Here is a 15,307-nt window from a genome sequence, read left to right as displayed (position 1 = left end):
GTAAATGATAAAACCATTTGTTTTGCAATTTCAATTATTTATTTGCCTATAATTTTAATCAGAAAAGATAAATATTATATATCTTTTTAAATATACTAGCAATATTGTTCCAAGATTAGTGTATAAACTATAGAAGGTTGAGTATACACTATAAAATACAGCATTTACAAATAGTTCATATCAAAGTAAAGAAAGAAATTAAGGAAAATGTCTTTATATATAATAATGTTCCATAGACTAATAATACACATTGCACTTTGATGACCGTTTTCATATGTCAAATGTAACTGACTATTCTCACTAAATTTAGCTAAATAAAGTTTCCATATATAATTGGAAAGAAAGTTTTGAGATTACATTATCACAGGGTTTTTAATTATTAATGTCTGCTTGTATCTTAAATGTACAGAAATTGTTTCACAAGAACTAATAGTAATCATGAAGATTCAGTCATCAACAGGGAGGAAGGTCAGAAGAATAGTTTGTGGCCTGATATAGTTCCCAGAAACTATAGGGAATGTATTTAACACCACAATACGTCAATTACACTGTGCTGAAACATTAATCAGCCTTATAGTGAAATTTAATTAGATCGTCAATCATATTGCTATTTATTCCCTCTTATAAAGCCACAGTGACTGCATGTTAAACAGTCAGTATGGAGAAGAGACACAAGCAGATTCCTGTGCCGCTGGTAACATAGACTACTTCATCTATTCTACAGTAATACCTTCCCTCTTGACTGTAATATTCTGAGTCTATATCCACAGATCAGGCTTAGATTAAGCCTATTTGTTAGTCAGTTTTAAAGTCAGGTTTTGATGAATCAGTGGCGTGCAGAACTACTGTTCTCGGTGACGACTGGCCATCCTACATCTGGGTACAAACGATTCCTCATATTCCCCATGGGACCAGCAAATGACCAGGATGGTGGTCCCTGAGCCAAGACTCTTTCCAGGTTTACCTGAATATTCCCTCCTGAAGCCGGTCTTGATTCCTGTTATAATACAGCAGCATGGCTTACATATCTTCTATAATATATTCATGATTCCTGTATTTAATATATTATAAAAACAATTTGTTGTTTATTTGTATTTTATTAAATATATTATTTTAAATAATTTTAAGTACAATGTCATAAGTTCTATAGAACTAAAAACTCACATCTTCTCTAGTCGCCTGCTTATCCATGTCTCTGTTTTCTGTGTTGAATATCTGAAGTCTCATTTTCTCCATAACAACATCCAGTTTGGACATCATAGTGGTCACAGATTTCTCAAGCTGAGCAACTTTGTGAACAAGCCTGGAAAAGAACGTCATTTATTAATCTCAGCTAATGTTAATCTCAGCATTTACTAATACATTTTTAAGATCAAAAGTTGTATCTGTTAGCATTAATTAATGCACTGTGACTAACATGAACATTGACTAACATTAAAAAGGTTAATAAACGCTGTACAATTATATTGCTAAATGTTAGTTAATGCATTAACTAATGTTAAAAAAATATACTGTTACCAAAATATTAATAAATACAATACAGCATATAAATAATACAAAAAAAACACTGAACATCAGGTTTTACTACTGACACTTCTGTACACAAACCTCTGAAAGTCCTCTAGAGGAACTGTCTTCTTTCTGTGGTCCTCTGCATATTCAACATTGTTTTCAAGATTACGAAGCTCTGCACTGAGTGCATCCTAATATAAAGAATATAGATATCCATATCAGTATAATGTCAACATGGAGATCCATCTTAGAAACATTAACTTACAACAAAAAAAACTCAAACATACCCTTTTTTCCTCCAGCTCTTGTTTCATTATCTCCTGCTCCTGCTTGTCCAAAGTCTGGTTCCCATCTTGGTCAAATTTGGAGAAAGCGGCTGAGATCTCATGGTCAGCATGACCCATTCTGACATGTGGGACACATAACCAGAATACATGAGTTCTTCTGCATCAGCGCTGCTACTGTACATATGTGTTAGTGTTTCACCTGAAACTTACTCTTTCAGTGCATCCCTGAAATCCTTAAACTCCAGCTCACCCGAGCCTGAATCCAGGGCTTTCTGAACATCAGAGATCTTTTCCTTTTTAAGTTTCAGTTTCATAACGGTCTTTGCATAACTCTGTAATTAAAGTATAGTTCAACACAATGCACACACAACAGTGTTGGTTTTCGTGGAGGTGACACGGTTTTCCACACATAAATGTAACAGATTTGCAGACGTATCCACTGTATGCTCCAGTCTAGGATGACTTACCTGTTTGATGAGATCTGAAATCTGGAACTCATCTTTCTGAGAAGCCAGTTCTGACTTCACCTCAGAGTATGTGTCATTGATGATGGCCAGAAACATGTTCTGTTAACGCCAATTCATCATGTTAATTGATAGAGGCACTTATGATTTAGAACAAACAATTGTAAGCAAATTATATACGTCTGAAGAACTTACCAGTAACACAAAGAAGACAAAGAACACATAGGAGAAGAAGTATATTGGTCCAAGTACTCTGTTTGCCCTGTCAATGGCATCATAATCGAAATCTCCAAGGATGATTCGAAACTGTGTGAAACTGCAGAGTGGAGAAACAAGGCAAAGAACTGACATTATTTTAATTAACTTAAAAATAGTATTTTTTTAAATCAGAAATTAATATTTTTGACAGCATAAAAATGATAAAAATATGTTTTAACAGAGAGAAAAAATATCCTTACATGCACTTGTTAAATGTGCTGAATGTTTGTACTTCCATTCCAAAGAGCAGGTAACCCAGCTGAGCATATGCAAAGAACACAATGAAGAACATAATGGCAAATCCAAAGATGTCTAATGCACATCGAGCCAAAGTGGACGTAAGCTGGGTCATCGTCTTATTGAAACTGATGTACTTGAAAATCTGCAGAGATTGAAGCCATCATAATATCAAAACAGGTCACTTTAACTAAAAATTTGAGGTCCTATTGTATGTGTCTTTAACTGCTATGCACACTCTTATAAAAAAAATTATACAAAAGCTGTCACTGGGACTGTACCCTTTAAAAAGGTTCTAATATTTACCATTTAAGTACTAATATGTACACTTTTGGTAGCAGTATGTAACTTTAAGGTACTAATATGCACTTTTTTAGGTACAACGGTATACCTTTTGAAAGGGTACCGCCCCAATGACAGCTTTTTTTCTGAGAATGAACTAACATTTAAATTAATAATTTATGTAAGTATAATATAATATATAAAAAATAATATATAAAATATATAATATATAAAAAGCCAGTTGCATAAACATAGCCATTATGATAAAGTCCCCCTGTGGTGAAAATCAAGCTTTATATGTTGTTTGTATGTCTATGTGGTATTTTTAAAATGCTTTAAGATAAACCATGTGCAAATTCATAAGTCAGCACCATTGCTGAGTATTTTCTCTTTAAAACTGCAGTGAATCAAAACAGTCTCAAAAAACGCAGTTTGAATTCGCTGGTGTTTCTGACGTCACAAACTACCTTGTAACCGATCACGTCAACGTGTGATCGTCAACGAGTGGATCTCTGAGCTGGTGTGAGTGAGTGGAGGTGGGGCTAATTTGCATATTCATAGCACAACGTATAATAAATGAGGCAAGGGGTGTAGTTATTGATAAAAATTTCATGGAAAAAACTTTAAAATATGTCATTTTGGTGATCAAAGATGAGTTTTAAGGGATAAAATGATTGGCTATGGGGGATTTTAAGACTAATATGACCAACTAGCAGTTAGTTAGGAGTAATCAATCTTACTATTCGGTAAGAAATTAGACCAATTTATGTTTTTATGTAATTGACTTAAAAAGTTGTGAACAAAGAAAAAACGGCCCAAAGGGTGACGAGGTCACAGTATGTCATTTTAAAAACTTCTTAATAAAAGAATAATTCTAATAATTCTTAATAAAAAATTACCTTAATCCAAGCAAAAAACAAATTTACTGCATTCATATTGTTGTACTGGGTTTGCCAAAATGCAAGAAACTCAAAATCAGCGTAGATGTCAGGTTGTTCCAGAAGGTTTCCAAGTAGCTTGTCCACTTTGATGGTCCGAAATGCACTGAAGACTATTGCCACCACAGCAAGCTGTTAAAAAGAGCACATTTACTATTAGAGTCTGCTCTTGTCAAATAATGTTTACCAATTATATGATGAATTTTAATTATTATAGCTAGAAATAAAGTCTTTCAAATATGTTTGATATCGGATGTTTTGATATCTGATATGATCTGCTTTCCTCCTACCAGTATCACCACTAGATCAAGAATGTTCCAGATGCTGTTGAAATGGGACAGTTTGTGGATTCGGAATTCCAGAATCTCCTCCACAATGTAATAGAATATGAAGACACAGAACACTATCTCGCAGCCGATGATGAAGAAATCCCAGGTGGTGACGTAACGAATCAGCTTTACAGTACGGATCTGGTAGGATGGAATTGCTCCACCGGTAGCTGGAAATTCAACCACCAATCTGAAGAAAGAAGAAAACTATTATTTATTGTTTTATAAATAATATAATGCAATAACAAAATTATATCAGATTATTTATTCTATATATTCAACTTTTTTATACGTTTCATATTTATTGTTTGTATAAATCATTTATAATAAATATATAAATATAATAAATATTTAAATATAATAAGTGCTGTCATCGTGATTAATCGATTAGAACATAAAAGTTTGTTTAAATAATATGTGTGTATATATATTATTATATTTATATAGATATATATATATAATATTTATATGTGTGTGTGTGTGTGTATATATATATATATATATATATATATATATATATATGCATATACTGTATATATTTATATATATATATATATATATAATATGCATATATATATATATATATATATATATATATATATATATATATATACAGCGGGGAAATAAGTATTGAACACGTCATCATTTTTCTCAGTAAATATATTTCCAAAGGTGCTATTGACATGAAATTTTCACCAGACGTTGGTAACAACCCAAGTAAGCCATACATACAAAGAAACAAACAAAAATAATTTCAGAAATTAAGTTATGTGTAATAATGTGAAATGACACAGGGAAAAAGTATTGAACACATGAAGAAAGGGAGGCGCAAAAAGGCATGGAAAGCCAAGACAACTGCTGAAAACTTACAGTAATTAAAAAGCAATCCAGCCCCCTGTCAGTGGAAATTAATAACAGCTGGTTCAGTCCCAAATGATGGCCTACAAAAAGGTCTCATTGCCAAGGTGTCACACAAGACACATCTCATGATGGGTAAAAGCGAAGAGCTCTCTCAAGACCTTCGCAACCTAATTGTTGCAAAACAATGATGGCATTGGTTATAGGCGCCATTCTAAGCTTCTGAATGGTCCAGTGAGCACTTTTGGGGCCATAATACGGAAGTGGAAAGACAATAATTTCACCATAAATTTGCCTCGACCAGTGCTCCTCGCAAGATTTCTGATAGAGGAGTGAAAAGAATAATCAGAAGAGTTGTCCAAGAGCCAAGGATCACTTGTGGAGAGCTTCAAAAAGACCTTCAGATAGCAGGTACTGTTGTCTCAAAGAAAACAGTAAGTAATGCACTCCACCGCCATGGCCTATATGCACGCTCACCACGCAAGACTCCATTACTGAAAAAAAAGCATGTTGAAGCTCATTTAAAGTTTGCTGCACAACATTTGGAAAAGCCAGTGAAATGGGAGAATATAGTGTGGTCACATGAGCAAAATTGAACTGTTTGGATGCCATAATACACACCATATTTGGAGGAGAAATGGCAGTGCACATTACCCTAAAAACACCATACAACTTGGTGTTGGCTCTTGGACAACTCTTCTGATTATTCTTTTCACTCCTCTATCAGAAATCTTGCGAGGAGCACTGGTCGAGGCAAATTTATGGTGAAATTATTGTCTTTCCACTTCCGTATTATGGCCCCAAAAGTGCTCACTGGACCATTCAGAAGCTTAGAATGGCGCCTATAACCAATGCCATCATTATGTTTTGCAACAATTAGGTTGCGAAGGTCTTGAGACAGCTCTTCGCTTTTACCCATCATGAGATGTGTCTTGTGTGACACCTTGGCAATGAGACCTTTTTGTAGGCCATCATTTGGGACTGTCCAAGCTGTTATTAATTTCCACTGACAGGGGGCTGGATTGCTTTTTAATTACTGTAAGTTTTCAGCAGTTGTCTTGGCTTTCCATGCCTTTTTGCGCCTCCCTTTCTTCATGTGTTCAAAAGTTTTTCCCTGTGTCATTTCACATTATTACACATAACTTAATTTCTGAAATTATTTTTGTTTGTTTCTTTGTATGTATGGCTTACTTGTGTTGTTACCAACATCTGGTGAAAATTTCATGTCAATAGCACCTTTGGAAATATATTTACTGAGAAAAATGATGACGTGTTCAATACTTATTTCCCCACTGTATATATAAATAGGGCCTAACATTTTTTTTTTTTTTGTCTGCCTTGTACATTGAAAGGGATAGCTTATGTTAAAGAGCAGATGTAGAAATGTTATTTTATTCACAAACCTAGCAAACCAAATGTATAATTTTGGACATGCAAATGCAAAAAATGCATTATATATAATCTTGATTTAGGTCAAATACCTTATAACACAGAAGAGATTGATGTTGGCATTGTATGCAGAGAAGTCAATGAAAAGAACTCGAGTTCCATGATCAAGCCACAGGTTTTCTTTGAGGTCATTCAGGATAGCTGCACTCTCTTCTTTGGTCTTTGCCAGGTCTTGGTAATATCCCGCTCCGCTGTATGTGGTCAGTATCCCCCAGTGATTTGACCCTTTGATCTCCTTTTCCGAGTGGTACTGCCAGCTGAAGAATAATACGATTATATTTAATAAATAAACACATTTCAACACCCGAAGAGAGAAATACGACTGTTGCTAATCATAAATGTCACTCACGCTGTTCCGTTGATCATTCCAAACCTGCTGTCATCCTCCTTCTTGTCGCTGTACACATCAAAACACTCGGAGATCTCCTGCTGGAAGTCTTTGTGCACCTTGCAGGAGTTTCTCTTCACTTTGAGCTGTCGAATGCGGGGGACTCCTAACAACAAGTTCTCGTAGTAAATGAAGGACTGATTTTCATTCTGAAGAGGCTCATCATTATACCACTTATTCCAGTAAAGGCCGTCAAGTAACGGGCCCTCCATGTACTGCAAAGATTAAAGAAAAAATCATAGCAAGAGGGACTTTGATGCTGTACTGCATCTGTCCCTCAAATAGACAAACATTTATTATGATGTTAATACTAAATAAACATACTTAAAACTACATAAAAAATAAATTATATTATATAAACAATAATATTATTTTAAAACATTAAAATATTAAAATGTATTACATAAAACATATTAAAATCAAATAAACCATATTAGCAAAAACTTGAAATAGGTGTTGGAATATTTTTTTTTTTAAATAATTACTAAATAATATTAATATTACTAAAATAAATATACTTAAAACTACATACAATAATTCAGATAATATCTAAAAAATATTAGCAATACTATTTTAAAACACTAAAATGTTCAAATTAATTACATAAAATGTTTTAAAAAAACATATTAGGAAAAACTTAAAATTTGTGTTTGAATATTTTTTTAAAAGCTAATAGCTAACCGTACTAAAGTAAATGTAGAAACATTAGCCAGGCAATGATTATTACTAAATTCTATCTATCTATCTATCTATCTATCTATCTATCTATCTATCTATCTATCTATCTATCTATCTATCTATCTATCTATCTATCTATCTATCTATCTATCTATCTATCTATCTATCTATATATACAAACACACACACACACACATATATATATATATATATATATATATATATATATATATATATATTTAACATACATTTATTATTAAATGTACATTATATATATATAGTCTTAAGTAAATATAGCCAAACATCCAAAAAAATTGTGTTGGAATAAATTGTAGGCCTACTTTATTTATTGTACTTTAAAAATACGAGGGAAAGACCAATATTTATAATTAAAATCATTTAATGCTATAAATAGATAAATACACCATAACCCTGATTTTTATTCACATCAGAATAATAGAATCTGCTAAAACTCACTGTCCAGACATCATTCACGCTGCTGATGTAGTAAAAGCTGAATCCATTACCACTCGGTAAATTCACAAAGAGATCAGTCATAGCTTTTGTATAGTAGTAGGTGGCGCTGCTGGTCATGCCATAGGTCACTGCATGAGAACATGATTGCAATTAGTCAACAACAATCACATCACTTATTGAACTTTGCACAGACGTGCTACACCATTCAGCCTCCACGCAGATAAAGGACATCAATTCATTGAAGTTTCATCCATTAGCAGTGCTCACGTCACGAATGCTGCAGCCAGGGATGAGGGGAGGGTTATTTGTTTGAGCACACACAAATAGCTCTCTTGAACAATGTGACCAGCACAGACAAAGCCTCAATTGCCTGACCTGAGCTCTTATCAGTAAAAGACAGCAGGGTCCCGCTTGTGTTCCTTTCAGGCCTAATTTTCCCCTGGACAATGCTGTGTTGTAACACAGGGGAGCAGTGGACATTTTATAACAAGCACTTAGTCTGATACACATCTCTGATCATAATAGAGCACAAGATAATGGAAAACCATGGGTTTAGTTCGGATTACAGCCAGTATGATCAAAAAGACAAAAGAGCAAGCTAATGACATTTGAACAGTTTTACATTTATACATGCAAATGTTTTAATGGATATATCAATGTACTTAATATCCACAGCTACAAACTGTAAAAAATAATTGTTGGTTTAACTTAAGTAACGTGGTTACCTTAGAATTTTGAGCTGACAATGACATTAAAAATAACTTTTTACAGTGCAGCTCTATATTGATCCATTATCAATAAATCCATTCAATGGTTTCAACTCCAACAGGTGGTCCTAACATGTAAAAACAGTACATTCAGACAGGGATAAATATATCAAACAATCGACCTAATACTTACACAGACACAAATCCACTAGGAAAACAATGTAGATGAACAGTTCTTTGAGATTTGCTTTGACATTGAGCTCAGGATTCTCCTTTGTGTCTTTTCTTAGAGCTGTTCCCCACAGTCCTACCAAACCGAAACAATCACTTTTATATATATTTATTTGCTTGTATTTATTTTTTAACTTACAATAATATTAAGTAATGTATTTATTATTATTTCTAAAATGTTATAAAGTATTTTAAAATAATACAACTGAATATATTACTAATATTTCTATATTAATAATACAAATATGTATTTTATTGCATTAATAATAAATTATAAAAAACAATATTAGCAACACTCAAACAAAATGAAATAATAATAATAATTGAATAGTAAACATGGAATAATAATAATACATAAATAAAAGCTAACAGTGCTAAAGTAAATCTAGAATAATCATATCATGGAAAATAGGAAGATGCATGGATCCTCCCTTACCTTTGATGGCTTTTAAGAAAAAGGAGCAGCATCCAGACTTCTCCTCAGTGGGGTGGGTTCGCACCTTATCCTCGGCTAAATAGGGGTTAGGCAGATTCAGTTGGTTCATGTTCTCCAAAGAACTGTGAAACATGGGCTGAGGGTTGTAGATGGTGCTGATGGAGCGTCTGATGGGTGCAGGAGAGCCACTGTAGGCTTGATTCACCCAGGCTCCTTTCTCAAAGTCATCCAGCTCGCACGCTGCTGTGTTGCCCAGCTGATTTTCTTCCTGGTTATTGAAGTGTTGCATTGTGGTAAATGAGAGGTTAAGGTAGATGGATGTATCATGAAATGCTCAAGTGAAGCTTTTGCCTGAGGATAGGTTCAACTTGTATTTATACCTTTCTCATTGAATCCTCTGATTCTGTGGAAGGAGGGGCTCTTCTTTTGTTCACACATCCATTAAAAACACAATCCATGCCATTAGGGAAACTGAAACATCAGCTAAAGATGCTATAGAACAGCATCATTGACAATGCACAACTAATGTGAATTTGCGTCACACTGTTTTAGACATGCTGAAACCAAGATCAATAGCCTACTAAAGATGCACAGAAACAGTAATTCAATTATTCCGAGAATTAAACTATTAGATGTCCGCAGATATCTATAACAAATGACTGAAATATTATCTGAAAATGTTTAGCCTACTTTTTCGGCTTTACGTGTTTTCACTGTTATAAGGTAGGGCGCTACACATCTCCTGGACATGTAGGCTACTGTATCTCCAGATCAAGACACAGGCAAAGTGTGTAAACGAGCAATCTCATATACAGATGGATTATGAAAAATAATGCCATCATCAACAATAAACAGCATATAAATCAAAACAGCCTAATGTTAGGCCTACCATTGAAATATCTACACAGGAAGTGGTTAGGACTGCTTTAGGTGTTGATGGACTCATCTACTCCTATGTTTTGATCATCGTTCTGAATCCGATCTTGATGTAGCCTAGCCTAGTTTTTGTCTAAAACGTATAAAAAGTTTTTGTCTTTTCTCTGCTTTTTGCTCAAAATGTTGCTTTTTTTATTGAACTTACCCACATTCAAGTGTTGATCAGTTCTTTCTTTTGATATATTGCATGTTCAGATTTTCGTACAACAAAATATTCTGGGGGGCATTGTATTTTTGAGAAAATTACCAAAAACGCTGCTGTGGCTGGCAACATAAAAAAAAATAAAAAATAAAAAAAAACGCTTAAGTTAATATTAAGATAAAAGAGTCTATTCTGTAGGTGTAGCTATATTTACTTTGCTCACCATTGGGGTATTGCACTATAAGATAGATACGATCTGCCTATAAAGATAAAGACTAGAACTGTTTTTAAACATGCGTTAATTGCAAACAAAGAAATAGCCCATTTATTAAAAATACTTTTCCTCCAGAGATATCATAGCACCTCCTTGTGGTCCCCTGGAGGTTTAAAAACCTCTGTGATACATAATAAGAAACCATTTACTCGTATTCAAGTAGGCCTACCATCGATTTGTTTCTCATTCAAACATTTGTAAACTAACATTTGCGAGATTTAATATGATTGCACGAAATATGGACTTTAGTATAAAATAAAATGAACAATGTCTTGACCTTAAGCTGCCTAATTTAGTAGGCTAATAATTTTTAAATCATTGTAGGGGTGTCTTTGAGTTTAGCTACATAAGGCCTACTGATCATGACATGATGATTGGTCATAATGACAGCTGGAGCTAAACGGATTAAGATGGGTGTATCTCGCTTTATGTACACGCTTTCGGCCGAGCTCTGGCCGTTCACGCCTCATTAGCTCTGAAAAGACACGTTATAGCCTACACAGTCATTGGACAGCAAAGAGATGAATATCCTGTCTAAATTAAACTATCCTAGTAATCTTTAAACTCTGAAGAACATTCTATTGGTTTATGATATGAGCCAAACCAAAAGAAAAAATGATTATCGAATTAAAAAAAGAAAAATCAACAATATTTTAATATTGGGATATTTTTGTTCATCTTTGTACACAGCGCATGGGACACACAGTTCAACCGTGACGTCATTCAGTCCTTTAAACATTATTTATTCCTTCACTGAACTGACAGCAGAGACATTTGTTTAGTGCTGTCTTATCTTGGGACACAGAGGGCTTCACCGAAATGTGTTTATCTGTCCAGTGTGCACACCATGAGAACTGGTATTTGTATTTAGGCCTTTATACAGAAAAAAAATAAAAAAATGCTGTAGTAAAATTTGATTTTATAGCAAATCTGTTTCAAAGTGGAGGAAAATGTGTGCATGTCATTAAAAGTAAATGTAAAAAATAAAATAAAAAATGATTGTCTTGTTGATGTAAGATGATTTTTTAAAACAGATTAGGGTATAGTATATATAGTGGATAAAATGTTATTCTTACATTAATGTACTGTACACAAAGTCTTTGATTTCAATGTTTATTTGTGCACTGATTAACTGCACTATAAACAAAACAAGAATAGCTCAGAATACATCACCTACCATACAGAACACTGTACATAGTTACAAGATACAATTTTAAATCCATTATTATTATTATTATTCCAAATTCGTTTTTCCCTCATTGAGTTTAGTACTAAAAAATCAATAAGAAATTGGAACAGCAATTTAGGATGCCATTTTGGCAAAATAAGATCACAGTGTATTTTTTGTATGTTTTCCAGCTTTGACTTAGCTGAGCACACACTCTACACAAAGATTTGATACAAAGCAATGAAAAAATATGAACTGTGATCTGTGTTTTTATCGAGTCATCATTTACCACATGCATGATGGAAGATTTTCTAAAATTGTACAGAAAAACATACTTTTTTTGCAACAATTAAAGCAACTCTACCCCTAGAATGCTTTAGACTCTATTAAAGCTAATCAAACACTTGATTTCCAGAAACATAAACTTAAAATATTACATAGTAATACATACATATTTACTGACTCCTGTATCTATGCAAAGAAAGATACAAGTGAATGCACCATTGCTTATCAGTCCCTGAGAGCTTAGAGGCTTTCGTAGTGGTAGGAGAAGGAGGGATGCATACAGTTATTTTCCACAGGGGAGTCATAGCTCATAAAGCAAGAATAGGTCTCTGGCTGTATGCCGTCAAACTGTAGATTCAGCCAGTCTTTCTGAGGAGCTGTGTGTCTGCTGGCGTCGGTCAGGATTCGATTGAGGGCCATAATGTAGCTCAGGGCCATCTGCAGCGTTTCATATTTAGAGAGTTTCTTGTCCTGACCCCACTGAGGAACCACTTTGCGGAGGCGGTCGAATGCGGTGTTCAGGCCCTCCATCCTCTTTCTCTCTCGAGCGTTGGCCGCCATCCTTCGCCGCATGGCACTCTCAAACTTCTCTGGGTCTCGGGAGTCAGACTCCGATCCTGAATCTGCACAGCTCGGTCTGCGGGACTTCATGACTTCCAGGCCAAAGGTCCTCATAGGCCAACGTTGGTCTTGAAAACGGATCCTTTGAGGTGTCAAATTTCCTCAGACACAATGTCTTCTTCTTGTCCCTGTAGTGAAATAAATCCAGATAGTGGTGCAGTCCTTGAGGATAGTGGTTGTGATCTGCCATAAGGATGACTGATGCTTATATAGAGCTCTGGTATTAACAGGTGGCAGCAGGTGGAGCCCCACCCTTACTGCTCCATCCAAACATCCATTATTAATAATGAAACACACATATCCAACAGCAGGACTAGTGCACTCAAACTAGCTCCTCACCCCAACCCCCATTAACTCAAACTTTAATGACATTCCAATTAACTTTGGCTGGTCCATGCGTTACAAACATAGATAACTTACCATCTGTCCCGGGCCACTGCAACAACCAGGGGTGAATGACAAGGATTACCTAATTAAAAGTGCATGCATCTTTAAGCAACCATGACATGTTTGCATCTCTTAGGCAAGAACGTTGTTTACAAGTCATTGCCTATATGGAATCAATTATAGCTCTTAAAATCGAAATGTATATTATGATATGAAGACTTTAACCTTGTAATATAATCTTCAATATGAATTAATAAAGTAATAGTTTTTTGCTATAAATATATAATGTAGCCTACCGTATGTTAATTGCATATATATCATTATATTATTATTAAATTACTATACTGATATATTAGTATATTTTTCTACTATACATTCATAATGTATGTTAAATGTATTAAATATTAATATTTAAGGTAGTACATTTAATATTTATTTTAATATAATATATAAAATATAATATTTAACATTATACTATAAATGTTTAATGCACTGTTTTAATTGTGTTAAATATTAATATTTAAATATTATATATATATTCATCATTATATTGTTAAATTACTACACTGATATATTAGTATATTTTATAAACTATATATATAAAATGTACGTAATTTATATTAGTATCAATTCATACCTTAATGAAATTACATTTAGATTAAATTAAGTTTCTATTTTTAGTAGAAAGGGTTTTAAACTACATAAGTAAATTGATGACTTATGATGACAACACCATGAAAAACATTTCTGGGATGATAAATAATTGATTTGAGTGTCTCAAAGGAACTGAGACAGACAGAAGACTTCGACAAGCTGTCTATCTCAATCTGTTCAATGTGAATCAAATAAAGCAGGGATTCAGATGGTCATAGACAGTCACAGTTTTACCCAAAAAGCCTGTTGAAGAATAAACATAAATCACAAATCATCATTTCCTTTTATGGTTTAGTATTAAGATTTACTTCTTATATTTTTTTGTACAGATATTTTTAAAATATTGTTTTTATATTTTTAAGTTTCCATATTAATGTATCAAAAAAGCTGCTTTAACCAGTTTAATTATACGTGTATAAAATGCACAATTTGATATTAATTATAACATATAATATTAATAATATGAAGTATATTAATTTAATTAAAATGCAGTATTTCTCTTTTACATATTTTCTTGCAGGTACACGCAATCATATACATCAGTAAGTTTTGCACAAATAATAAATCTCTGGATCTTGTACATAATTCATGTCCCAGCTGAATACGATTCAAGCCTTAAACTCATGCTGTCAGGTCATTTTGCGTGGGACAAGTAATTTTGCTGTTCATTTGGGCATATAAACCCAATCCGCTGGTTTGATTTCATTGATTGCAGATTGGCATGGCTGGCCAGCTGCTGCGTGTCTTGTTTAAAGGGCTTGGTCCAGACATGTAGAACAGCCTTGTTTTTCACTCATTCACATGATCGGCTTGTCTGGAGTCCGAGGCTGTCCTATGCAAAAAGGCCATATGTTACAAGCTAGTCCTGTAACTTTGAGACAGTGTTGAGCAGATTAAAGATTTACTCCGTCTTGAAGAGGGGAAAGTGAGAAGGTCTATTATCAGTTTAACAGCTTAATCCAGGATTTAGTAAATCTGATTTTCATTTAAAGCTTGAAGCAATTACCACTGATTCCAAAGGAGAAAATGTTCTTAAAAAGCGAATGTGTAATCCTCCAAACACAAGGAAAAGTGACAATCTATTGCAATGATTAAACTCCCTGACAGCCAACCCATAGGCCTAACAGAGAATGAGTCTGCATCAGTACTGCTGACCAATATTAATAATTTAAGTTCTTAAGTTCATCAAGATAATATAATCTCTGAGATAGAAACTGCTGCTGTCATTTAAATACACGTAACTAATTAAACAAATGACCACCAAGAAGAAGACAGTGGCTGATGTTTATTTCCATTTGGAGAACGTTTT

The 15,307-nt window shown here is 33.8% G+C and overlaps 2 protein-coding genes across 2 annotated transcripts; both read right to left on the bottom strand.

Moving 5' to 3' along the window:
* Positions 1-24: 24 nt before the first annotated feature.
* On the bottom strand, positions 25-9,820 carry pkd2l1 (polycystic kidney disease 2-like 1; the record flags this gene model as incomplete). Its single annotated transcript, XM_084093199.1, has 15 exons — positions 25-997; positions 1,165-1,303; positions 1,609-1,703; positions 1,800-1,917; positions 2,010-2,131; positions 2,267-2,365; positions 2,459-2,579; positions 2,722-2,903; positions 3,940-4,110; positions 4,269-4,497; positions 6,647-6,871; positions 6,964-7,217; positions 8,158-8,285; positions 9,058-9,171; positions 9,532-9,820. 15 exons carry the CDS (start codon positions 9,818-9,820, stop codon positions 827-829), a joined length of 2,457 nt encoding a protein of 818 aa, XP_083949325.1. The 3' UTR covers positions 25-826.
* A 2,616-nt stretch (positions 9,821-12,436) lies between these two features.
* Positions 12,437-13,100, bottom strand: atoh7 (atonal bHLH transcription factor 7). Its single transcript, XM_084093230.1, has one exon. It carries the CDS (start codon positions 13,009-13,011, stop codon positions 12,577-12,579), a length of 435 nt encoding a protein of 144 aa, XP_083949356.1. The 5' UTR covers positions 13,012-13,100; the 3' UTR covers positions 12,437-12,576.
* Positions 13,101-15,307: the final 2,207 nt, after the last annotated feature.

This window comes from Abramis brama (genome assembly GCF_963993115.1).
Source record: "Abramis brama genome assembly, chromosome: 19".
NCBI classification, from domain to species: Eukaryota; Metazoa; Chordata; class Actinopteri; order Cypriniformes; family Leuciscidae; genus Abramis; species Abramis brama.
This window is presented reverse-complemented; position numbering and strand designations above follow the sequence as displayed.

Bases quoted from the DNA above. Each gene is read 5' to 3' on its own strand.
- atoh7 (XM_084093230.1), bottom strand. From the start codon at position 13,011: ATGAGGACCTTTGGCCTGGAAGTCATGAAGTCCCGCAGACCGAGCTGT.